The following is a 26051-nucleotide window of genomic DNA, read 5'->3' on the forward strand; positions in this document are numbered from 1 at the left end:
TCATCGACCAATGAAAAATATAAATAATAATAAAATAATAAAATAATAAATATTTTATATCGCAGCTTTAAACACCAACATGATGACTGATGTACATTAAAATATGCTGTTTAACATAAAAACAGAACCATCATGTTGTTACGGTGTTTTATATATTAATAATATGGATTTCCTTTGTTTTTATCTTAATATTTGTGTTTTCATGTATTTATAGTTTTTATAGTCTAGAAAGTATTTTAAAAGTATTATAAAAGTTCTCGTGCTGTTTGTGTATCTGAGCCAACATGAACCTTCTCTCACCAAAAGCAAAGCTCAGCACTGTGAGATGTCCCAACAAGGCCACCGTAGTGTAGCGAGGGTGTCGACCTGCTGGTGGCGCTGCTGCGTCTGAGCTCTGAAGGTGATGAAGATGATGAAGATGATCTCCTGATCTCCTCTCCTTTAAGCTCGTTAGCTCAGACACAGATTAGTCTGTCCTGAGGGGGGCGGGGCCTGCTGTCCACTGACCCCCCCCCCCTGACCTCACAGGCTGTGTGTGTGTGTGTGTGTGTGTGTGTGTGTGTGTGTGTGTGTGTGTGTGTGTGTGTGTGTGTGTGTGTGTGTGATTAAAGTGGATTTAGACGTTCAGCAGTTGGAGATGGAGCCGAGCAGACGTGAGTACACACTGGTTCATTTACATGTCTGAACATTATTTATTGTGTGTGTGTGTGTTTATTAAACTCTGAATCTGTAGTTTAAATGTTTCTTTGATGAACTGAATTCAAATATCAGACAGATCTTCATCCTCAGATGAGTTTGGATGTTAAGTTTCTTGCTTCAGATTTTAAACTATAAAAATAAAAACAGTTTTCAGACGTAGAAGGAAAAGAAACACAAAGACAATTATTCTTATTTTTTAAATGGAAGATAAAATGAAGCAACTAATCAGATCAAATCCAGGTCATTTTCAGGACATAAATACATTCTGTGTTCATATTTAACTTGTCATATGTTAAAGTCCTGCAGGACACTAATAAATGTTTAATGTTTCTGCTGATCTGAACGTTTATAATTAATCTCAAACATCCAGAAATGTAACATGAGTGAAAGTGCTGAGACGTGTTATCAGTGCAGGAAGTGTGTTTTATAAACAGTGTGTTTAGTGATGAGGATGAAGAGCAGCGAGCTGGATGCTGGTGGTTGGTACAGACGGATCTGCTCTCTGTGGACTCTTTGTTTCCCAACATGACGTCATCATCAGCTGTTTCCCTCCGTTCGTCCGACACACAAACAAAACAATCTTTATTTCATATTTTATACACAGACTGTAGCAGGTTACAGTTAAACTCACCAGTACCAGTATTATGATTATTATTATTATTATTATTATTATTATTATTATTATTATTATTGTTGTTGTTGTTGTTGTTATTGTTGTTAAACAGAAACATTTACGTGACTATATATATACACTGTGTGTAATTTTATTCAGTTTGCTGAGTTTTCATGAAATTGGAAGAAATTTAAAGTTTCATTAAGAAAAAAAATAAGATTCATCAGAAACACATCTTTAGTTTTAATGCTGTAAATATCAAATATACTTTTACTGCGATACTTTAACTACATCAAGCTCAGAGTATTTATGTACTTTTACTGCAGTAATGAAGTACAGCAGCTGCAGTTTCGTCTCGTGTGTAAGTTGCCCTTTAGTCGTCCTCTCAGCAGGACGTCTGGACTTCATCCAGCAGGTTTCAGTCCTGGAGCCTCGTTTATAAAACTCAGGCTCGTCCGGACGAACCGGTTTCCCTTTAGGTCGGTATTTGGTGCACGTGAGAGAGCATCTTCCCGCCTTTATTACGCCCATAGCTGCTTACAGATATAAATTAATATTCATTCATACTGACTGCATGAAGACAAACATGACAAACACCGACAGAAAACCTGAAACATTTCACACCGTGTGAACCAAAGTTTGATGCAAGAAAAAAACAGTTTGTTGGAGTAAATATTACAAACACTGAACAGGCAGCGTGAGGAGGAAACAGTGAGATCAGTTCTGTCCAGTCAGTTCTGGAAATGAAGGACAGATCAAAGGAACGACTCTGTTTGTTGTTTTTCTGACAGACTGAAGGTGTCTGAGTGTGTAAACGGGTCACAGAGGTCCAAACTTCCAGCAGAACTTGAAGTATTGAGAAGAATTTGTGGACGTTTCTTTGTTTTAAACGTCACAAGATAAAGACTTTGATCTGGTTTTACAGCGTGAATCTTCTCTGACGTCAGACGGCGAGCTGGAGTCCATCAGTGACATCATCAGCAGGTGACACCCTTCCCATGGTGCCCTGCAGCCTCTGGGGTCGCCATGGGAGACGAGTCGTACCCAGAATGCCGAGCGCAGGAGTTGTTCGATGAGTTTGTGTCGGCGTCGACCTGCAGGGCGGCGCTGCGGTCCTTCAGCCAGCTGTGTGAACATCTGCAGCTGGACCGGAGCGCCGCCGAGCGGCCGCTGTACCGGCCAATCAAACGCCGCCTCAACTACTGGAGGGCCAACGCTCTGTGGGCCAAACTGGACCGAAGGGCCGCGCGGCAGGAGTACCTGAGGGCCCGAGCCTGCAGCAACACCACGGTGTGTCCTTCCTTCAAAAACTTTATTTATAACAAGCAGGTAACACAGTGTGTTATAAACACAACTGTGCAGAAGTTTAAGGCAGTAAAATCAAAGTGAGGATCTCTCATGAATAGTTTTTATTGATCAGTTAACTTGATCCAAAGAGTAAACAGCAGAAAGTAAATCAATGTCTGTTGTGAGCAGCTTTGTCTTTAAACCAGCAGCAGTTCTCAGTGTTTCAGGTTCTCGGAGAAGTTCAACAGTTCTTCTGTCTCTTCATGTTAATCCCAGACTGACTCCATGATGTTGAGATCAGAGACTGACGATGGGTCTTTATGACTCTGGATGTTTGGGCTCGTTGTCATGATGCTGCTGCGTTATGAAGAAGAATCTAAACATCTAAAGGGACTAAAACTATTGCTCTGTTCTGTATATTCATATATCTTCTTACATTATATATAATACATTAGACATTATATTCATAACAATAAATGAAACAGCAGGAGTACCTGAAGGCCTGAGCCTGCAGCAACACCACAGTGTGTCCTTCATTCAACTCACGCTCAGCTTAATTAAAGCTTAATTAAAGCTTAATTAGAGCTTAATTAGATTACAGCTGATAAAATCTGTCAGCAGTAAATTTTGAAGGTAAATCTTTTGCTGTTATAAACTGAATATGTGCAGAATGGAAAGATTGACAGGTTAGCAACAGTGGCTAAGGGGGCGGGGCTTAGCACAGGTACAAACAGGGCTAAAATATCCTGCACTTTAGTTTGGGTCAAACATTGGATCCTACATTTCCCACAATGCACCTGGTTAGAGTCTTTTATTAGAGCCATGACTTCCTGCTGTGTGATGACCTCGCTGTGCTCTCTCTGATTGGTCAGTGTGTGATCGTGGGGGCGGGGCCCTGCGGTCTGAGGGCGGCGGTGGAGCTGGGCTTCCTGGGAGCTCGGGTGGTGCTGCTGGAGAAGAGAGACTCGTTCTCCAGGAACAACGTGCTGCACCTGTGGCCCTTCACCATCCACGACCTGCGGGGCCTCGGTGCCAAAAAGTTCTACGGGAAGTTCTGCGCCGGCTCCATCGACCACATCAGTGAGTTTGTTCTCCGTCACACCTGTCTAATCACGACACCTGGATCCTCCCGTCAGCACCGCCTGTTTCCTGTCCGCAGGTATCCGACAGCTGCAGCTGGTCCTGCTGAAGGTGGCGCTGCTGCTGGGGGTCGAAGTTCACGTCAACGTGGAGTTCAAAAACCTGGTGGAGCCACCGGAAGACCAGCACAGACACAGTGAGAGCTCCGTTATTTAATGAGGAAGCTGCTGCCTGTACGAGTTTCATAAAACTACAGAAGCCTGAAGGAAACTGAAGAGTGAAGCGAAACTGGTTCAGGTCTCAGAGTTGAAGGCAGAGTCAGAAGTGACTCTACAGCCGACGCATTGCTCTGGGTTCCGCCATATTTCTCTGTTGCTCGTTGCCATGGCAATGCACGTCCATTAATTTGGGGGGCGGAGCTTCTGCAGGGGCAGAAAGGAGGGGTGTATTTGTTCAGGTGTTTAGTTCAAATATCAACAATCTTTGGCCAGAATGGCTGATTCTACCTTTAACGTGTCAGTGAAAGTGTCGGCTGTGAGCACTGAGAGCAGTTCAAGTTAACTGTGAACAGGAAGTAAACAGTGGAAGTGGAGCTGAGACCTGAAAGGAGTTGAAGTGGAACCACTGAAGGGAGTCGAATGTTGAAAACTTGAAGAGAAAGAAAATGAAGCGTATGAAGTAGTGAAAGCAGTTGAAATGTCAGCTAAAGCGTAAGTTAGGTTTCTGAAAACAGTTGAAGACTAAGAATTCAGGTCTACAAAAACTGCTTCAACTTACAAAGTTCAGGTGGTCTGCGTGCTTCTGGTCACCAACCAGGACCAGAAGCACGCAGACCACCTGCTGTAAAATGCACCAGCTGACTAAAGATAGACTTAAGATTCTTTTCTTGGTCTAGAAATCACTAAATGGTCTCTACTGGTCTGACGTGGTGTTCAGATGTGAACCCAGCAGATCCTCAGGTCCTCTGGTAGGTGTGTCATGGTTGTTCCTAGAGTCCAGTCCAAGACCCACAGCAAGGCCACGTTCAGCCACTATGGCAACTGAAGCATCAGTAAAAGTGATGAAAGTACTGTCTACCTGTCTACCTGTCTACCTGTCTACCTGTCTACCTGTCTACCTGTCTGTCTACCTGTATACCTGTCTGCATGTCTGTCTACATGTCTACATGTCTACCTGTCTGTCTACCTGTCTGTCTTCATGTCTACCTGTCTACCTGTCTACCTGTCTGTCTTCATGTCTACCTGTCTTCATGTCTACCTGTCTACCTGTCTGTCTTCATGTCTACCTGTCTTCATGTCTACATGTCTACATGTCTACCTGTCTACCTGTCTGTCTACCTGTCTTCATGTCTACCTGTCTTCATGTCTACATGTCTACATGTCTTCATGTCTTCATGTCTACCTGTCTACCTGTCTGTCTACCTGTCTTCATGTCTACCTGTCTTCATGTCTACCTGTCTACCTGTCTACCTGTCTGTCTTCATGTCTACCTGTCTTCATGTCTACCTGTCTACCTGTCTGTCTACCTGTCTTCATGTCTACATGTCTACCTGTCTACCTGTCTACCTGTCTTCATGTCTTCATGTCTACATGTCTACCTGTCTACCTGTCTACCTGTCTTCATGTCTACCTGTCTACCTGTCCAGAGGTGGGCTGGAGGATGGAGGTGAGTCCAAAGTCTCATCCCGTCAATCAGCTGGAGTTTGATGTGATCGTGGGAGCAGACGGGCGCAGGAACACACTGCCGGGTACACGACAACATCCCAACATCATTAATCTAACAACATGTTAGCAACCAGCTGAGTCTCAGGCATTCCTGTGAAATATTACACATTTATTCTCAAAAAACAGCTACAGTTTCTTAAAACAATTTATTTTTTATATCTCAAAACACTACAGCGTTCTTGAAAAATGACTTTATTCTAAAGATATTTTTTAAATGTCATGTTTTAACATTTTCATGTTACATAATGACTTTTTTGAGGAATGTTACAACTTTTGTCACATAAATTATGACTTTAATCTTAATATTATGTCTGTTTTCTAAATTTTACTGAAATTTGTTAAACGAGGTAAATTCTAATTAAAACTATATGAGTTGTGTGTGTATCGAGACTTCTGATTGGACGGTCTGTCCCAACAGGTTTCAGGCGTAAAGAGTTCCGAGGGAAGCTGGCCATCGCCATCACAGCCAACTTCAAAAACAGACACACGACGGCTGAGGCCAAAGTGGAGGAGATCAGCGGCGTGGCGTTCATCTTCAACCAGAGGTTCTTCCAGGAGCTGCGACAGGAAACCGGTCTGACCTTTGACCTCTGATGAACAGATGAATCTGTTTAACTGTACTTCACGTCTGCTCATATATCTGAATTATTTCAGGGATCGACCTGGAGAACATCGTGTACTACAAAGACGACACGCACTACTTTGTGATGACAGCGAAGAAACAGAGTCTGCTGGAGAAAGGAGTGATTCTGCAGGTAAAACACACACCTGGATACAGAACAGGTGTGCTGCTCATTACATCATAGGACTGCAGCTCAGTGTGTCTTTATTTAAACCTTTAAAGGAAAGTTAAAGTATTAAACGGTTTTGTTTCGGCTGTGTGAACTTCAGGACTTCGCGGACACCGAGCTGCTTCTCTCTCGGAGTAACGTGGACCAGAATGCATTGCAGGCGTACGCCCGTGAGGCTGCCAACTTCTCCACCAATCACCAGCTGCCGTCTCTGGACTTCGCCATGAACCACTACGGTCATCCGGACGTCGCCATGTTCGATTTCACCTGCATGTATGCATCAGAGAACGCTGCCATGATTCGCCAACGCCACGGACACCAGCTGCTGGTCACACTGGTGGGAGACAGTCTGCTGGAGGTGAGACAGGTTGCTGGGGGTGAGACAGGCTGCTGGGGGTGAGACAGGCTGCTGGTGGGAGACAGGCTGCTGGAGGTGAGACAGGTTGCTGGAGGTGAGACAGGCTGCTGGAGGTGAGACAGTCTGCTGGAGGTGAGACAGGTTGCTAGGGGTGAGACAGGTTGCTAGGGGTGAGACAGGCTGCTGGAGGTGAGACAGGCTGCTGGGGGTGAGACAGGCTGCTGGTGGGAGACAGGCTGCTGGGGGTGAGACAGTCTGCTGGTGGTGAGACAGGTTGCTGGAGGTGAGACAGGCTGCTGGTGGTGAGACAGGCTGCTGGAGGTGAGACAGGTGTAACTCAGGCAGACAGACTGATGACCTGTCTGTCTCTCTGCAGCCCTTCTGGCCAATGGGAACAGGTGTAGCTCGAGGTTTCCTGGCGGCTCTCGACTCGTCCTGGATGATTCGTCGTTGGTCTCAGGGAGACGCTCCGCTGGACATCCTCGCTGAGAGGTGAACACACACACACACCTGAACACACACACACACACACCTTAACACACACACACACCTGAACACACACACACCTGAACACAAACACACACACACACCTGAACACACACACACCTGAACACACACACACACACCTGAACACAAACACACACACACACACACACCTGAACACACACACACACACCTGAACACACACACACCTGAACACACACACACACCTGAACACACACACACACACCTGAACACACACACACACGCCTGAACACACACACACACACACCTGAACACACACACACCTGAACACACACACACACACCTGAACACAAACACACACACCTGAACACACCTGAACACACACACACACACACCTGAACACACACACACCTGAACACACACACACACACCTGAACACACACACACACACCTGAACAAACACACACACACCTGAACACACACACACACACCTGAACACACACACACACACACCTGAACACACACACACCTGAACACACACACACACCTGAACACACACACACACACCTGAACACACACACACACACCTGAACAAACACACACACCTGAACACACACACACCTGAACACACACACACACACCTGAACACACACACACACACCTGAACAAACACACACACGCCTGAACACACTTGAACACATACACACACACACACACACGTCTGAACACAAACACACACACACGTCTGAACACAAACACACACACACACACCCGAACACACACAGGCCTGCTGCTGTTCATACATCACCTGTAGTGACATCACACCTGTCTGTCTACCTGTCTGTGTGCAGAGAGAGTGTTTACCGTCTACTTCCTCAGACGACTCCAGAGAACATGCAGAAGAACATCAGCCTGTTCTCTCTGGACCCAACAACAAGATACCTGAACATCAACCTGACCAGCACACCTGCACAGGTACACACACACACACACACACACACACACACACACACACACACACACACACACCTGCACAGGTACACACACACACCTGTACAGGTACACACACACACACCTGCACAGGTACACACACACACACACACACACACACACACACACCTGCACAGGTACACACACACACCTGTACAGGTACACACACACACACCTGCACAGGTACACACACACACACACACACACACACACACACCTGCACAGGTACACACACACACACACACACACACACACACACACACACCTGCACAGGTACACACACACACCTGTACAGGTACACACACACACCTGCACAGGTACACACACACACACCTGCACAGGTACACACACACACACACACACACACACTTGCACAGGTACACACACACACACACACACACACACACACACACACACTTGCACAGGTACACACACACACACACACACACACACACACACACACACACACACACACTTGCGCAGGTACACACACACACACACACACACACACACTTGCACAGGTACACACACACACACACACACACACACACTTGCACAGGTACACACACACACACACACACACACACACACACACACACACACACACCTGAACAGGTACACACACACATACGCACAGGTACACACACACACACACACATACGCACAGGTACACACACACACATTCACAGGTACACACACACACACACGCACATGCACAGGTACACACACACACACATTCACAGGTACACACACACACACGCGCACATGCACAGGTACACACACACACACACACACACATTCACAGGTACACACACACACACACATTCACAGGTACACACACACACATGCACAGGTACACACACACACACACACACACACACATTCACAGGTACACACACACACACACACACATTCACAGGTACACACACACACACACACACACACACACACACACATTCACAGGTACACACACACACACACACACACACACACACACATTCACAGGTACACACACACACACACACACCTGTACAGGTACACACACACACACACACACACACACACACACACACATTCACAGGTACACACACACACACACACACACCTGTACAGGTACACACACACACACACACACACACACAGGTGAACAGGTGTGTTTCTTCTTCAGGTGAGACACTTGGTTGACACAGGAGAAGGGGCGGGGCTAAATACAGACTGTGGTGACATCATCCGCCTGCCGTCGCCCAGATTCCTCCGACAGGGTGAGTCTACCTGACCAAACAGCAGTAAGCTCTCACCTGATTGGTCGGACTCTCACCTGTCTCCTGTGTTCGTCCTCTCAGAGTCCTTCTCTCGGTCCAATCAGCTGCTGACGTGGTGCCAGGAGCAGACTCGTGGTTACTGTGGCGTTGCCGTTAGCGACCTGACTACTTCCTGGAAGAGTGGGCTGGCTCTCTGCGCCCTGATTCACCGCTACAGACCAGACCTCATGTAAAAAACTGCACATTTAACGGTTTTAGAGTTTAGAAATACTGACGACCGTGTCCCACCTGAGATACTAAAAGGAATAATATGATGTTTATTATTTGTATTTTCATATTTTACTTATTGAGTTTGCTGCATATATAAACATTTTAACTTAGAATGAAACAATAGATTTTATTTATTAATCAATAAATGGTCTATAAACAGTTGAAATGTCCTTATATCTGTGTATAACTACACTATAGTGTGTTATAAACCATTTATTAACTCTTTATAGACTCATAATAAATGTGAAACAGGCCTCTTCTTCTCTGGTTTCACTTCCTGTCCCTCCATAGTGACTTCGACTCCCTGGACGAGGCGGCAGTGGAGGAAAACACTCGGCTTGGCTTCGACGTGTCCGAGCGAGAGTTTGGGATTTCTCCTCTGATGACGGTGGAGGAAATGTTGTCTGTGGGAGAACCGGACTCTCTGTCCATGGTGATGTACCTGAGCCAGTTCTACCAGCTGCTCAAAGACACTGCGTCCCCTGCTGGTGAGTCCCGCACACTGCAACCAGTCTGTCACACCAAGACACTCAAAAAACACATCAACACATCAGACACACAAACAAACAGAACGAAGAGAAGAAGAATGAAATGAAGAAAAACGCTGGTAAACATTTGGCCTCTACAGACTGAGACTGTGATTTATGAGATTTGTGGCGTCAGACTATAATAAATAAACATGTTCGCGTGTTAATGAGCTGTGATGTTGCGTTCAGGGTGTCTCGCTCAGAGTTCGGACGTCAGAGTAGCTCTCATCACGCCGGCCTCCCTCCTCAGCAGACTGGGACACGACCCGTCCCGCAAACGCAACCCGAAGGTAGCTGCTCTTCATGTTGGATTATATTCTGTGTTCTCTTCTCTCTTCATGTTGGATTATTATTGTTTGACACATCCGTCCGTCCTCCACAGGAGCACAAAGACGTTCTGGGTAAAAGGAGGAAGACCAGTCGAGCGTGTCGAGATGAGCAGGAGGTGAGTTCAGGGTTCATTTAAAGTTTCTACAAGGAACTTTCATGTTGAGTTGGTTTTAGCGCCCCTTGTGGACAAAAGCAGTAGTGTTTACCAGAATGAAGACTGCATTTCCCATGAGCACCAGTGTCTCTTGGCTACGCGTGCATTTGTGAAAGAAAGAGCTTCTTATTTTTAATACTGTTTTTCTTTTTTAAACTCAGCTGTTTGCAGGATGTGATGAGATCATGAATCACATTAATAACTGTGACATGATGATGGTGACGTAAAGGAAGCTTCATACAGCTGACGACTTTATTTTTGCTTCAGAACGTAACTGTTTTATTTCTCTGATTCACTTCTTTGTTCTCGCTCTCTTCATTCACTCTTTAGCTCACTCGACCACCGCTGCTCTCTCTCTCTTTTTCTCTCGTCTTTTTTAAAATAAGTCAGAAAGTCGACAACAAGTCCAACTTTACTTTTAATGTAATCAAACGAAGAGAAATGTCCTCCGATCGCCCTGGTAACGCCTTCGTCCTCCCTCATGCTACAATGCTACATGCAACGTAAACATCAGCTCTTTGGTCTGCAGACATTTAGATGAACCACATAGAAACAGCCGATCTTCTGTCTGATGTTTGATTGTGTCACGTAAAACTTTGTTGAAGCAGGACGTCGCTGCGTTTCCTCCTTTAAAGAATCTCTGATGAATGTTGTTTCCAGTCATGTGACCTGAACGGCGATGATGTCACCCAGGTGTTTGAGGAGGGGTTTGTGGGCGGGTCCGGTCGCTCCAGAGTGCGTCTGATGGCCAATCAGCTGCAGGCGAAGCTGGATGAGAATTCGTCTTCCTGCAGGAGTTCTTCTTCTGCGGCTTCACGCCGACAGGTGAGACAAAGACTCGGTCGGCGTGTAAACGTCTCCCGGCTGTCGTCAATAAAACCGACTGGAAACAATCAGAGAGTTTAAAATAAACAGAATCTGCTCGATGTTTCTCATTTCTGACCCTTTGGATTTAACTAATGACCCCTTGTGGGGTCCCGACCCTCAGGTTGAACCACTGATTCATTCTCCAGATCACACTGAGTCCTCTTCATCCTCCTCATCCTCACATCAGTGTGTTCTGACTGATGAAGAGTGGAGGCAGTGATCATAACAACAACAACAACAACAACAACAACAACAACAACAACAATAATAACAACAATAACAATAGTAATAACACTGTGTGTCGACCAGCAGGGGGAGCCAGTGACCAGACTCCCTCCGGCATCAGATGCTCCTGTCCAGCCATCGTCATGGAGACCGGTAAACACCAGTTTAGACCAGTAGAGAGAGGTATAGACCGGTAGAGACCAGCAGAGACCGGTATAGACCGGCAGAGACCAGTAGAGACCGGTAGAGACCAGTAGAGACCGGTATAGACCGGCAGAGACCAGTAGAGACCGGTAGAGACCAGTAGAGACCGGTATGGACCAGCAGAGACCAGTATAGACCGGTAGAGACCAGTAGAGACCAGTATAGACTGGCAGAGACCAGTATAGACCAGTAGAGACCAGTAGAGACCAGTAGAGACCAGTATAGACTGGCAGAGACCAGTGTAGACCAGTATAGACCAGTAGAGACCAGTAGAGACCGGTATAGACTGGCAGAGACCAGTATAGACCAGTAGAGACCGGCAGAGACCGGCAGAGACCAGTAGAGACCAGTAGAGACCAGTATAGACCAGTAGAGACCAGTAGAGACCGGTATAGACCGGCAGAGACCAGTATAGACCAGTAGAGACCAGTAGAGACCGGTAGGGTGTTTCAGTCTCACATCACTTCTTTAGTTTCCCTTTAATGATGTCACCACGCTGGTCTGATGATGTCACAGTAAACGTGTGAAACTGTAGAAACCAGACGTGAAGGTGAACGACAGGATTATTGATTATTATCCACAATGATCCATCAGGAATGTAAACAAAGACAGTTACAAACAAATAAAATAAACAAACACTCGTTAGTGACTGAAAATACATATAAAAAATACAGATAAACTCTGTTTATCAGCTATCACTCTCAGTTATTGATCGTCAGTCACTTCTACTTTGTTGTTTGATTGATCACTGATAAGTCCTGATCACATCTGACGGTCACAGTAAAACTGTCTTCTAATAATTTTGTTGTTAGCTGGAGAGCTAACAGCTAACATGCTAACACATTAGCTTTCATAGCTGGTAGCGTCAACAACATTCAACAACAAAACTAAAACTGAATTCCTTTATTTCTGTTTCTATTTATACACTTTAATTTGAAAGGATTTATAGGAGTCTAATAAATATGTTGAAACACTTGCAGTATTAATACACTAATGTACTTCACACAGTAGATACATTTACTGCTTTATGTTCAATCTTCAGTTTTAGTATCTTTTTTAATTCACTGTAAATAAAAATGACAGGATACATTTATTCCTGAGTAACGAGCTGTGAAGCAGCAGGAAACGTTTCATTTCAGCTGAAGCTAAAGATTAAAGAGAGAAAAGTGATTTTACAATTTGCAGATTATATAGATTTATCGTCAGAGTGCATTATGAAGGGATCTTCTAATGGTCAATATGAACAGGAGGAATGATTACAGCAAGAAAAACAGCTTTAATGTTCATTTGGACTCCTGACTGAAAAATAGTGAATCCGTCCTTTAAGCTGCACGTAACCTGAGGCACAAAACTCAGGGCGAAGAGAGCGAAGCTGCTGTTTCTAAAGCTTTGTTTCTGCAACACTGGAGGTTAGATTGAACAAAATAGCAAATCATCAGCCTCTGCTCACATCTGTAATACTGGACATAGAATATTCTAACATGAACATACTGACATGACAGTCTCGTCTATCCATGAACATTATGACATTCATCAACTGCCTGACAACATTTCCCCCCATAAACAGTCCAGAAACAACCACAGAACCACACACATCACGTCTTGATGATGGCATGAACATGTGTGAACAGTCACAGACGTTATTTCTCAGTCTGAGTTGTACAGATTAATTTAACTTTCACTGAGAGCTCCAGAGAGATGACGTCTAATACTGAGAGAATCTGATCTGCAGATTTCCACCTTAATACAAACAACTTTTAGTGGCTGTCAGACCTAAAAGTCGAAGTCTTCTCTGAGATTTGGTAACATTAATTACTGAGTCATCATTTAGAAGTAAAACTTCAGGTAAACTAGGAATACGTGTTGCGGTTACATCAGATGTTCAACTCTAGATTACATTGTATGTAGACAGTCCCACCTCAGCATTGTTATGTACTGTTCGGGGAAGTGAGTGTGAAGCGTTTTCTGGGAGTCAAATAAAACCTTTGAATGAATTTAAAACTAATTATTAGATGGATAAAATTGATTTTATGGTCTAAATTAGGTTAAAGTTGTAGAAGGGACATTTTGTATTAAGTTTACACAGTGATCAAGAAAACAGCAAAGTAGAAGTTTAACATTAGAAAAGCTGATGTTCACACAGCAGAACTGACTCTGACACACAGTTTACATAAAGATATAACGTTTATGTTGAGTTTCAACCTCCTGCACCATATCGAAAATTTTAAAGTTTTGTCCGTCTGTCCTCCTGTGTCTCCATGGAAACGTCTCCATCAGAGGAAACGGACTCAGCAACAGGAGCAGATGAGTTTTCGATTCAAAGAGAAGATCAGGTGTCAGTCTGCGGACAGCAGGGACGAGCAGGTACGACGCCCCGCTGAACTCTGGGTAATTGTGCAGGTGTTTGTGACTCTGTCTCAACCGTCAGATCTGGACAACATCTAAACTCTGACCTTGTTTTCTCCTCTGCGTCTTTAAGAATCTGACACAGACTGAAATAACGAGCCGGCAGTTGTTTCCTCCTGCGGCTTCAGTCGTTCTCCTCGGCTTTAGTTTCAGTTGTGTTTGGCTCTGCAGGGCACGCTCCTCCATGTGATCAATAACACACTGTCCTCACTCTGAAGCTCATGAATAGTTTCTATTGAGAGCAGAACGCCTGCAGCTGAATATCTCTAAACTGAAGTTTGCTGACTGAGCACTTTGTGTCCTCACTAAGATTTAAATAACACAGATTTAAAACTCTCAATACTGACCTTCATTTCACTGTTCAAGTTTAGTTTAATATGAGTGAAAAACACATCAGACCAAACAACTGAAGAGTATGAGCACATTCAACTGAACGATTTAAATCATGTCGCAGAACTTAGAAATCAATTAAATCTGTCTGGTCAATTATTTTCATTATTGATTAATGGGAAAGTTATTTTGCTGATTTTTCCAACCTGTAAAATATCAGCGGTGACTTTTCAAACTGTCCAATACCCAAAGAGAACCGGTTTATTAGGAATGAAAACCAGAAAATATTCACATTTGGGGAACTGGAAACAAAAGAATTTTTGCTCAGAAAATTACTTAAATGATTATTCAATAAGCTTCAACCTCCTCACACAGACCAAAAACATGCTGCCAATCTTCTGACTAGTGGATTTCTGATTAGCTCTACCTCTGGAGCCACAGCTGGCCCTTAGGTTAAAAAACAAAATGTGTACAAATAAAACTGAAACTGAGTTAGAATGAATCAGTTTGCACAGCTGAACAGTTTTCAGTGCAGACACATTTAAATCCAAACACCAGGACTTCCCCGGACTTGTGGACTTAACAGGCGTGATGAAACCCTCAAGCGCTGCAAGCTCTGAGTCCATAATTCATGGAGTCGGCCTAAGGCCTCTCAGGGACTTTTTGCAGAGTTACATAGAAAAATCATTGAACTAAGAAAACAAACATGCAATGTGACAACTCTCAGCTGAGAGTCTGATGTAAATTTAATATGTAAAGGAAACATTTTACTTTAAATGTGTTTCCATCCACCTATTTGTATTCTATTTTCATTTCATTTGCATGTAATTTACTGCCTACAGAGGCAATAACATGCCTACAGAGGTAGTGGAGTGAGTACAGAGAAAGAAATGTGCCTACACAGGTAATAAAGTGCCTACAGAGGCAGTAGAGTGACTACAGAGGCAGTGACTTGCCTACAGAGGTAGTGAAGTGAGTACAGAGACAGTAAAGTGCCTACAGAATTAGTAATGTGACTACAGAGGCAGTAAAGTGACTACAGAGGTAGTAAAGTGACTACAGAGGCAGTAAAGTGACTACAGAGACAGTAACGTGCCTACAGAGACAGTAAAGTGCCTACAGAGGTAGTAAAGTGACTACAGAGGCAGTAAAGTTCCTACAGAGGTAGTAAAGTGACTACAGAGGCAGTAAAGTGACTACAGAGGTAGTAACGTGCCTACAGAGGCAGTAAAGTGACTACAGAGGTAGTAAAGTGACTACAGAGGCAGTAAAGTTCCTACAGAGGTAGTAAAGTGACTACAGAGGCAGTAAAGTGACTACAGAGGTAGTAACGTGCCTACAGAGGCAGTAGAGTGACTACAGAGGCAGTGACTTGCCTACAGAGGTAGTGAAGTGAGTACAGAGACAGTAAAGTGCCTACAGAATTAGTAATGTGACTACAGAGGCAGTAAAGTGACTACAGAGGTAGTAAAGTGACTACAGAGGCAGTAAAGTGACTACAGAGGTAGTAACGTGACTACAGAGACAGTAAAGTGCCTACAGAGGTAGTAAAGTGACTACAGAGGCAGTAAAGTTCCTACAGAGGTAGTAAAGTGACTACAGAGGCAGTAAAGTGACTACAGAGGTAGTAACGTGCCTACAGAGACAGTAAAGTGCCTACAGAGGTAGTAAAGTGACTACAGAGGCAGTAAAGTTCCTACAGAGGTAGTAAAGTGACTACAGAGGCAGTAAAGTGACTACAGAGACAGTAACGTGCCTACAGAGACAGTAAAGTGCCTACAGAGGTAGTAAAGTGACTACAGAGGCAGTAAAGTTCCTACAGAGGTAGTAAAGTGACTACAGAGGCAGTAAAGTGACTACAGAGGTAGTAACGTGCCTACAGAGGCAGTAAAGTGACTACAGAGGCAGTTAAGTGCCTACACAGGTAGTAAATTGACTGTAAAACTTGGACGTAAACATGTAGGTTTTAAAATATAAATGTTTTATGAGGAAGGAAACTTCACAGGAACCTTTAATAATAACTAACCATTAATGTCATCAGTCATCTTCAGATCATCTCTAAGGATAACCTCTGACATCATCGGCAGGTTATGACCTCATTCTCTTCTTCCTCTGCTTGTTTAGAGTCAGTCTGTGTTTCCTGTCGGGAGCAGCGACGTGTGTTTCTTCTGTAAGCAGAGAGTTTATGTGATGGAGCGTTTGAGTGCTGAAGGTCTGTTCTTCCACCGAAGCTGCTTCCAATGCGACTTCTGCAGCAGCACGCTGAGACTCGCCGCATACGCATACCACGCCCCCAGCGGTGAGTTCACTGACAGGAAACAAAGATGAGAAAAAGACACATTCATGGTGAAGTCTCTTGGTTAAAAGGTCTGTTCACCCAAATCTCCAGCAGTGTAGTTTTGGTTTCAGATTTCTGTCCCCGCCATAACATAGAGACATTTAAATATGTCTAAACAAAACACACCAGAGACTCTTCATTACTGATGAATTCAAACTTTCACACAAATATGTAAATGTATGACACATGGAAGGCTATTTTTGCCAGTAAAAGACAAAAGAGAAGAAAAGTTATGGGACGAGTTCACAGTGTTTCCAGCAGTCAGGTGTCCATATGAACAGTGAAAGAGGTTTTCCTCGCTGTAATCATTCCTCCTGTTCATACTGGATATTAAAGATCCTTCAAATGTGCTTTCAATGGAAGTGATGGAGGATAAAATCCACAGTGTGTCCACACAGTCATTTAAAGTCTGTGTGAAGCTTCTATTCAGCTTCAGCAGTCTGAGTTAGTCATATCAAGTGGATATCTGACACATTTACAGTCTTTTTAGCATCAAATTCCCTCTTTGTGTTTCCTCGGACAGTGTTTCCCTGTTGAGCTGCAGGTGGAAGTATAGTAACAAAAAGAGGAACTTTGGCACTAAAAAGACTGTAACGTTGAAAGATATCTACTTGATTTGACTCATTTGGACGCTGAAGCTTCATATTAGCTTCAGACTGTGGATTTTGTCCTCCATCACTTCCATTGTAAGGTCATTATGAAGGGATCTTCTAATGGTCAGTATGAACAGGAGGAATGATTACAGCAAGAAACACAGCTTTAATGTTCATTTGGACTCCTGACTGTTGGTTTAAGATGGATGTGAGAAATTGTGAACCTGTCCTATCACTCATGAGAAAATATGGTATTGGCAACTACATTATGGTGAGATATAAACCATTTATTAACTGTTTATAGACTGATTATTGATGATAAACAGATTAAAGTCTGACAGCTGCACTGATGATTCAGATCTTCGTCTCATCAGTCTGATTTCACACTGATCACTGCTGCTGCCCGCAGATCTCTGATTAACCACATGATCACACTGTGCTGTCATGTGACTTGTGTATATGTGTGTGTGTGTGTGTGTATATGTGTGTGTGTGTGTGTGTGTGTGTGTGTTAGCGCCCCGTGCCTCACACATCCAGTGTGTGTTCGTGTGTGTGTGTTTTCGTCACACAATATGTTTATTGTGTGTTTGAGCTTCAGGACAAACAAGATCTTAAGTTTGTTTGCATAAAACTCTCCGGCCAATCAGAGCAGAGTGGTCACATGACCAGAGTTTGAAGGGGAGGCGGGAGAGAGTTTGAATGTTGGTATAAAAACATGAAGTTGTGTGAGAGAGCTGTCTGAACATCTGTAGAACATCTGTCCTGTTGTCTGACTCCTTCTTCTTCTCTCAGGGACGTTTTACTGTTTGCAGCACTACGACTCTCGTCTGAGCGCTCCAACGGCGAGGAAGAGACCGACGCCGTCTGACAAAGCTTCTTCTCACCGGACTTCAGTCGTAAGAACTTTTTGTCTAAATAAAGATTCAGATCTGTTTAAACTCCAGAGATTCACAATAAAAATAAAATCAAGCAACAAGAATATAAAACATGAAACCAGCGATGCAAAATATTTGTTATTTTATACTGGATTATACTGGATTATACTGGATTATTTAATTTACATGGTTACAGTGATGTTTACAGTACACAGTGAATACATGTGTAATAATTAATGCAGTAATATAATATTATGACACTCTGCGAGGACCAGAGTACTTTTACTTATGACACTTTAAATACTTTTTGTTGTTAATACATAATTACTTTAAGGCTTTGGTTCTCAAAGTGCAGTCCGGAGACCCCCCAGGGGTCCTTGAGGGGGTCCAGGGAGACCCCAGCAACAAGAGGAATAATTTATTTTCACTATAATTCCATCCATAAGTAACACAAAGACAGAACATATGACTATTCTGGTCCTGGGTTTCATACACTTTCTGCAATAAAACATGTAAATGGGGGTCTGTGGTATAACTTGTGTCAGTTTAGAGGTCCTTGACGGGTAAAACTTTGATAACCACCGCCTCAAGGTAAACTTCCAAGTGCAGGACTTTGTAATGGAGTATTTTACACAGTATTGGTACTTTTGCTGAGGTCAAATATCTGAATACTTTGTGCTGTAGTGTTGGTTGCTAGGATGTTCTTGGCAGTTGCCAGGGTTCTAGCAGGTGGTTGCTAAGGTTTCCTGGCTGGTAACCATGGAGTTCAAGGTGGTTGCTAGGGTGTCCATGTTTTATTGTTTTTGCGTGCTGGTCCTCACGGAGACGATGTTTCATTCAGCTGTGTTTGTCTTGGCCGGTGAAATAAAGTGTTCAGCTCCATCAGCTTCATGTTGAAAATAAACTGAGTGTGTTTGTTTTGTTTCAAGGCGTCTCTGGGATCCGCTCCATCGCTCTCCTCCGCTGACTCTCTGATCTCTGGAGCAGCTGACCGTCGTCGCTCCTCAGGTGAGTTCGCTTCACCTGCGTCGTCTTTCAGTCATCTTACCTGTCCACACTGAGGGTCGTCCTTAAACTGGGATCAATGTGGGCTTTAGTGTGTGTGTGTTTCTGTGTGTGTCTGTGTGTGTGCGCGGCTGTGTACGTGTGTATGCAGTGGTTTCTCTGATGGAGGCGGGGAAGAAGCTGGTGGCGACGCCGGAGAGGATCGAACTGGAAAACTACCGGCGGAGCTCGAAGGTGGAGACGGAGCTGCTGGAGGGAGCCGAGGAGCCGGAGGAGATCTCTGAGGAGGCGCTGAACCAATTCAACCTGTGTGTGGACAAGAAACACGCCAACAGGTCCAGGTCAGTGTACTGTGAACATACAAGAAACACGCCAACAGGTCCAGGTCAGTTTACTGTGAACATACAAGAAACACGCCAACAGCTCCAGGTCAGTTTACTGTGAACATACAAGAAACACGCCAACAGGTCCAGGTCAGTTTACTGTGAACATACAAGAAACACGCCAACAGCTCCAGGTCAGTTTACTGTGAACATACAAGAAACACGCCAACAGCTCCAGGTCAGTTTACTGTGAACATACAAGAAACACGCCAACAGGTCCAGGTCAGTTTACTATGAACATACAAGAAACACGCCAACAGCTCCAGGTCAGTTTACTGTGAACATACAAGAAACACGCCAACAGGTCCAGGTCAGTTTACTATGAACATACAAGAAACACGCCAACAGGTCCAGGTCAGTTTACTGTGAACATACAAGAAACACGCCAACAGCTTCAGGTCAGTTTACTGTGAACATACAAGAAACACGCCAACAGCTCCAGGTCAGTTTACTGTGAACATACAAGAAACACGCCAACAGCTCCAGGTCAGTTTACTGTGAACATACAAGAAACACGCCAACAGCTTCAGGTCAGTTTACTGTGAACATACAAGAAACACGCCAACAGCTCCAGGTCAGTTTACTGTGAACATACAAGAAACACGCCAACAGCTCCAGGTCAGTTTACTGTGAACATACAAGAAACACGCCAACAGGTCCAGGTCAGTTTACTGTGAACATACAAGAAACACGCCAACAGCGTATGTAAATTTATGTTTTTAAAAAAGTATGAGTTAAAATTATAAAATACATCAAAATTGTGTCAAGTTTAATACTTTTTTGGTAAAAACTGATCATTTCCAGTCAGAATTATAATTATTATACAGTCATGATTATGATGTTTTAAGTGTTTTCAATCAGATACAACATGAGTATTTTTATTTTTATCATTACTCACTTCCTGGCAGTAATGATCTTCCGTACATAAGCTCTTCCTCCTCCTCTTCATTTCTCTCCTCCTCCTCCTCCTCCTCCTCCTCCTCCTCCTCCTCCTCCTCCTCCTCCTCCTCTTATGTGAAACTGTTTGTTTTTCTGTGTTCAGCTCAGAGTCGGATATGGAGGAGGAGAGCGGCGGCGGTGGCCATCACCACCGTGTGACCTCAGAGACGGCCAGAGCTTCATGGAAGGAGGCTCTGCAGCTCCACCTCCACCTGAGAGGTGAAGAAGAGGAGGAGGAGGAGGAGGAGGAGGAGGACCATGAGGATGAAGACGGGGGAGGCAGTGAGATGGAGTCCAGTGATGGTAGGTCTCAGTTTGTTTTTCTGTTTCCTGTCTGTCAGGTCGTTAGTTTGAATCCACAGCTTGTTGTGATGTTGTGATGTTGTTGTGTTGTGATGTTGTTGTGTTTTAATGTGATGTTGTTGTGTTGTGTTGTGGTGTTGTGTTGTTGTGTGATGTTGTGATGTTGTGATGTTGTTGTGTTGTGTTGTGGTGTTGTTGTGTGATGTTGTTGTGTGATGTTGTTGTGTGATGTTGTGATGTTGTTGTGTTGTGATGTTGTTGTGTTTTAATGTGATGTTGTTGTGTTGTGGTGTTGTGTTGTTGTGTGATGTTGTCGTGTTTTTGTGTTTTAATGTTGTGATGTTGTGTTGTGTTGTGATGTTGTTGTGTGATGTTGTGGTGTTGTGTTGTGATGTTGTGTTGTGTGATGTTGTGTTGTGATGTTGTGGTGTTGTTGTGTGATGTTGTGGTGTTGTTGTGTTGTGTTGTGATGTGTTGTTGTGTGATGTTGTGGTGTTGTTGTGTTGTGTTGTGATGTTGTTGTGTTGTGTTGTGTTGTGTTGTTGTGTTGTGTTTTAATGTTGTGATGTTGTTGTGTGATGTTGTGTGATGTTGTTGTGTGATGTGGTGGTGTTGTGTTGTGATGTTGTGTTGTTGTGTGATGTTGTGGTGTTGTTGTGTTGTGTTGTGATGTTGTGGTGTTGTGTTGTGTTGTGGTGTTGTTGTGTGATGTTGTGGTGTGATGTTGTGATGTTGTGGTGTAGTTGTGTGATGTTGTGGTGTTGTTGTGTTGTGTTGTTGTGTTGTTGTGTTGTGTTGTGATGTAGTTGTGTGATGTTGTGGTGTTGTTGTGTCTCCCCCTGCTGGTAGAAGGGGAGTACAGTCCCTGGGAGGTGGAGCGTCGTTCAGGCCTGTGGCTCCTGTTAGAGGAGGAGACAGGTAGCATCCAAACCAATAATAATAATAATAATAATAATAATAATAATAATAATAATAATAATAATAATTTAACTTCATCAACTCTCTGCTGTCATGATATTTTTATCAACATAAATGTTATTGATTATTATAATAATATTAATCAGCTGCTCAATTTTCTCCCCAGAATAAATAATGTATTTATTATTATTATTATTTATTATTTTCAGTTAACTGTCCAGTGATATTTATTCTCATTTAAATATACTGAGTTTATTGATCACCCACCATGTGTGTATATATAATATATCACTCAATATTCAATATTGAACGTATCATAATGAACTGTGATTAAAAACTGATCGATTATTGACTGATCGATGATTGATGATTGATTTTTGTGTCCCCCCCCCAGAGGAGGGCATCTCTCCTCCTCTCATCTCATCAGCTGGAGGAAGTGATGTCACACCAGTGGAGCCTGACTCCACCTCCTCTGACACTCACCTCCCCTTCACCACGCCTGACTCCGCCCCCTCACCTGTGACTCCGCCCCTCGTCCACACACCCTCCACCGCCTCCTTCATCACCACGCCTGACTCCGCCCCCTCCGTCAGCTCAACGAGCCTCGACGAGGAGAGAGAGGGAGCCCCGCCCACACAGCTCACGCCTCTGGTTGTCATAGAAACAGCAGCTCAGAGACACGCCCCCCAACCTGCCTCTTGGGGAGGAGCCAGAGGGCGGGGCTCTTTTGATGACATCAACCCTGAACTGCCGCCAAAGAAGCCCCTCGTCCTGCAGGAGAGGGGGGCGGTGCCATATCAGGAGGGGGCGTGGTCAGACCAGGAGGAGGCGGGGCCAGATAAAGAGGAGGGAAGGAGGAGACGCAGAGGAGCACACACTCTCCCCCCTCGACTCCTCCCCCCTCTGCAGGCCGGGGGCGGGGCTCTCCTCCTCCACCTGAGGGGTCTTCGGGAGGCTCCGCCCCTCAGACAGGTGGAGGAGGAGGGGGGCGGGGCCAGAGCCCTGTGGAGGGCGGTGTTCTCTGGAAACAGGAAGAAGAAGAAGAGGGGCGGGGCTTCACTGCCAGGTGCAGGGAAGCTGAAGAAGGAAGCAGCCAATCCCAGGAGAGCAACAGGTGATGATGACTGTAACACGCATGCAGAGTGATGTCACTGTGATGAGGTCATGATTCTACTTCCTGTTTGTTGTCTCAGATTTGAGAAGAGGTCTCACTCTGACAGAAGAATCTGATCTGGACTCGTCCACTCTGCTGCAGAGATGTTCGCTGACGCCCAGAAACAACGTAAGACTCAAGCACAGCTCACACCACAGCCATGGTCTTCATCATGTATGTGATCAATACTTCAATACATCAATACACTCAGCGGCCACTTTATCAGGAACACCTGTGCAATCTAACGCAGTCCAACACAGCAGCTTCTCTGGGGTGCATTATATTGATAATATTGATACTCCATTAACATACATGAGGGGGACAAATTATCAATAACACTCCAGTTCACCAGCAGCACCAGTATGACCTCAATAATAAACATACGGCAGAATTATCACCTTTCTGACAACGTCAACAAAACCCAAAATGTATAAACTTCATAAAAGTAGAATTTATGGAGAAGCTGCTGTGTTGGACGCATTAGATCACACAGGTGAGTTTATCAATACTTTGATAAGTTTTCTATAAACATCAGACAGTTTATATCAGAAAAATAAAATCCATCAGATTCAACATCATTAGAGCGACAGCTGCAGCTTTTTATCCTGTAGTCTACATTATATATGAGACGTCTACAGGTTAACTGTCCTCTCGTGTTCGTAGCTGCGTCTGGAGCTGTTCGACCTCGCGTCTGAAATTCAGAGAGTCTCAATAAAAGAGGAGAAGCAGCAGCAGCAGGAGGAGGAGGAGGAGGAGGAGGAGGTATCACAGGAGGATGTTCTGTACATCAGCTCTGTTAGATGGAGTGATGGTTCAGTTTCTGTGACTGTAGACTCCTTTACAAGACTTCAGACTGAACTTATCTCAGCTGACTCGGACTTGTTTCGTGTGACTTGAGACGTTTCTCTGCAGTTGAGACTCAACTTGTCCTTAAAGACTTAAAACAGTAGAAATACAGTAGATAGTTGTAGTTAGTTGAGTTCAGTGACTGTGGAGTCTGAACTATGAAGCAGGTTCAACATATCCAGGATCTTCTGGTTATCTGGCTTCACTGAGCCTGACTTTGTCCGTCCAGAACCAGAACTATGAAGCTGTTACCAACCAGCTCAGTAACTCTGGTTTAACAGCTGCGAGCGCGTTCATGTGAAAGAGGCGGGTCGTTAATAACGAGCGCGTTCATGTGAAAGAGGCGGGTCGTTAATAACGAGCTCGTTCATGTGAAAGAGGCGGGTCGTTAATAACGAGCTCGTTCATGTGAAAGAGGCGGGTCGTTAATTACGAGCTCGTTCATGTGAAAGAGGCGGGTCGTTAATAACGAGCGCGTTCATGTGAAAGAGGCGGGTCGTTAATAACGAGCTCGTTCATGTGAAAGAGGCGGGTCGTTAATAACGAGCGCGTTCATGTGAAAGAGGCGGGTCGTTAATAACGAGCGCGTTCATGTGAAAGAGGCGGGTCGTTAATAACGAGCGCGTTCATGTGAAAGAGGCGGGTCGTTAATAACGAGCGCGTTCATGTGAAAGAGGCGGGTCGTTAATAAGGAGTGACGTCATCAGAACCATGAATGAAGTTCTTCATATGAGATGAAACAGTGAAACCAAGAACCTGCAGATTCAACCAAGTGAATGTAAACGAGCCTGTAATCATACAACAAACACTAGAAATCATAAATAAATCAAATACATGTAGGAATTATTCTATATGACTGAAGTATAGAGGGAGTATTTTCACTGTTTAGAAACCATCTGAATATGTCACATAACAAACTTAAAGTAACGTCAGACTGTTTCTGCTGCTGAAGCAAAGAGTGTAAAAGTATTTAATGACTGATGATTTATAATCATGGAGCCAATTAACAGTGAGGATTATTGATCTCTGGTGTTTATCTGCAGTTGTCTGATGTTATTCTGACTGCAGCCATGAATCAGAGAGTAAAATCACTATTCAACTATTAAAATATGTGTTTAGTGTCGTAAACGATCTCCGTTTGTTAGAAGCTCTGATTTAAAACCAGAAACATGAAACAATAAAATGTTTCCACTGATCTATAAAAATATATATTGATCTTTTTAAAAAATCATTTTATTGTAATTTGGGACTTTTGTCCATGATTTAGATGATTAACTCTGATAAGAAGTGAACCACCGTCGTAGGACTGAAAACCTGCTTCATAGTACAGACCTCTGGTGACCTGTAGTGACCTCTGGTGACCTGTGATGAGTCTGTTTGTGTTTTCTGACGGTCTCTGTCCTCCGTCTCTCAGCCTCCATACGTCCCTCACGCTCTGGCTTTTAAACGAGCATACGCTATCAAGGTACAGACCCATCCATCATACCTGAAGGTTCTAGTCTCAGTCCCATAACATCTGAAGGTTCTAGTCTCAGTCCCATAATACCTGAAGGTTCTAGTCTCAGTCCCATCACACCCGAAGGTTCTAGTCTCAGTCCCGTCACACCTGAAGGTTCTAGTCTCAGTCCCGTCACACCCGAAGGTTCTAGTCTCAGTCCCGTCACACCTGAAGGTTCTAGTCTCAGTCCCGTCACACCTGAAGGTTCTAGTCTCAGTTCTGTCACACCTGAAGGTTCTAGTCTCATTTCTGTCACACCTGAAGGTTCTAGTCTCAGTCTCATAATACCTGAAGGTTCTAGTCTCAGTCCCGTCACACCTTAAGGTTCTAGTCTCAGTCCCGTCACACCTGAAGGTTCTAGTCTCAGTCCCGTCACACCTGAAGGTTCTAGTCTCAGTCCCGTCACACCTGAAGCTTCTAGTCTCAGTCCCGTCACACCTGAAGCTTCTAGTCTCAGTCCCGTCACACCTGAAGGTTCTAGTCTCAGTCCCGTCACACCTTAAGCTTCTAGTCTCAGTCCCGTCACACCTGAAGGTTCTAGTCTCAGTCCCGTCACACCTGAAGCTTCTAGTCTCAGTCCCGTCACACCTGAAGGTTCTAGTCTCAGTCCCATAATAC

General features: G+C 44.2%; 1 protein-coding gene across 1 annotated transcript in view; it reads left to right on the forward strand.

The window, feature by feature from the left end:
- Positions 1-579: 579 nt before the first annotated feature.
- Positions 580-26051, forward strand: part of LOC121891023 (protein-methionine sulfoxide oxidase mical3a-like) — a 29905-nt gene continuing 4433 nt past the window's right edge. Inside the window, exons 1-28 of the mRNA XM_042403730.1 lie at positions 580-653; positions 2238-2602; positions 3472-3679; positions 3759-3875; positions 5325-5426; positions 5822-5977; positions 6058-6158; positions 6295-6552; positions 6929-7044; positions 7869-7992; positions 9176-9269; positions 9351-9498; positions 9831-10027; positions 10256-10356; positions 10449-10511; positions 11211-11375; positions 11727-11795; positions 14124-14210; positions 16707-16881; positions 18306-18409; positions 19318-19396; positions 19545-19734; positions 20819-21018; positions 21868-21936; positions 22331-23050; positions 23130-23218; positions 23753-23851; positions 25350-25400. Of these exons, the coding sequence (XP_042259664.1) occupies positions 2339-2602; positions 3472-3679; positions 3759-3875; positions 5325-5426; positions 5822-5977; positions 6058-6158; positions 6295-6552; positions 6929-7044; positions 7869-7992; positions 9176-9269; positions 9351-9498; positions 9831-10027; positions 10256-10356; positions 10449-10511; positions 11211-11375; positions 11727-11795; positions 14124-14210; positions 16707-16881; positions 18306-18409; positions 19318-19396; positions 19545-19734; positions 20819-21018; positions 21868-21936; positions 22331-23050; positions 23130-23218; positions 23753-23851; positions 25350-25400 (4146 nt within the window). The 5' untranslated portion in view covers positions 580-653; positions 2238-2338. The remainder of the gene's footprint in view (positions 654-2237; positions 2603-3471; positions 3680-3758; positions 3876-5324; positions 5427-5821; positions 5978-6057; positions 6159-6294; positions 6553-6928; positions 7045-7868; positions 7993-9175; positions 9270-9350; positions 9499-9830; positions 10028-10255; positions 10357-10448; positions 10512-11210; positions 11376-11726; positions 11796-14123; positions 14211-16706; positions 16882-18305; positions 18410-19317; positions 19397-19544; positions 19735-20818; positions 21019-21867; positions 21937-22330; positions 23051-23129; positions 23219-23752; positions 23852-25349; positions 25401-26051) is intronic.

Source organism: Thunnus maccoyii, chromosome 23, assembly GCF_910596095.1.
Source record: "Thunnus maccoyii chromosome 23, fThuMac1.1, whole genome shotgun sequence".
Taxonomy (NCBI): domain Eukaryota; kingdom Metazoa; phylum Chordata; class Actinopteri; order Scombriformes; family Scombridae; genus Thunnus; species Thunnus maccoyii.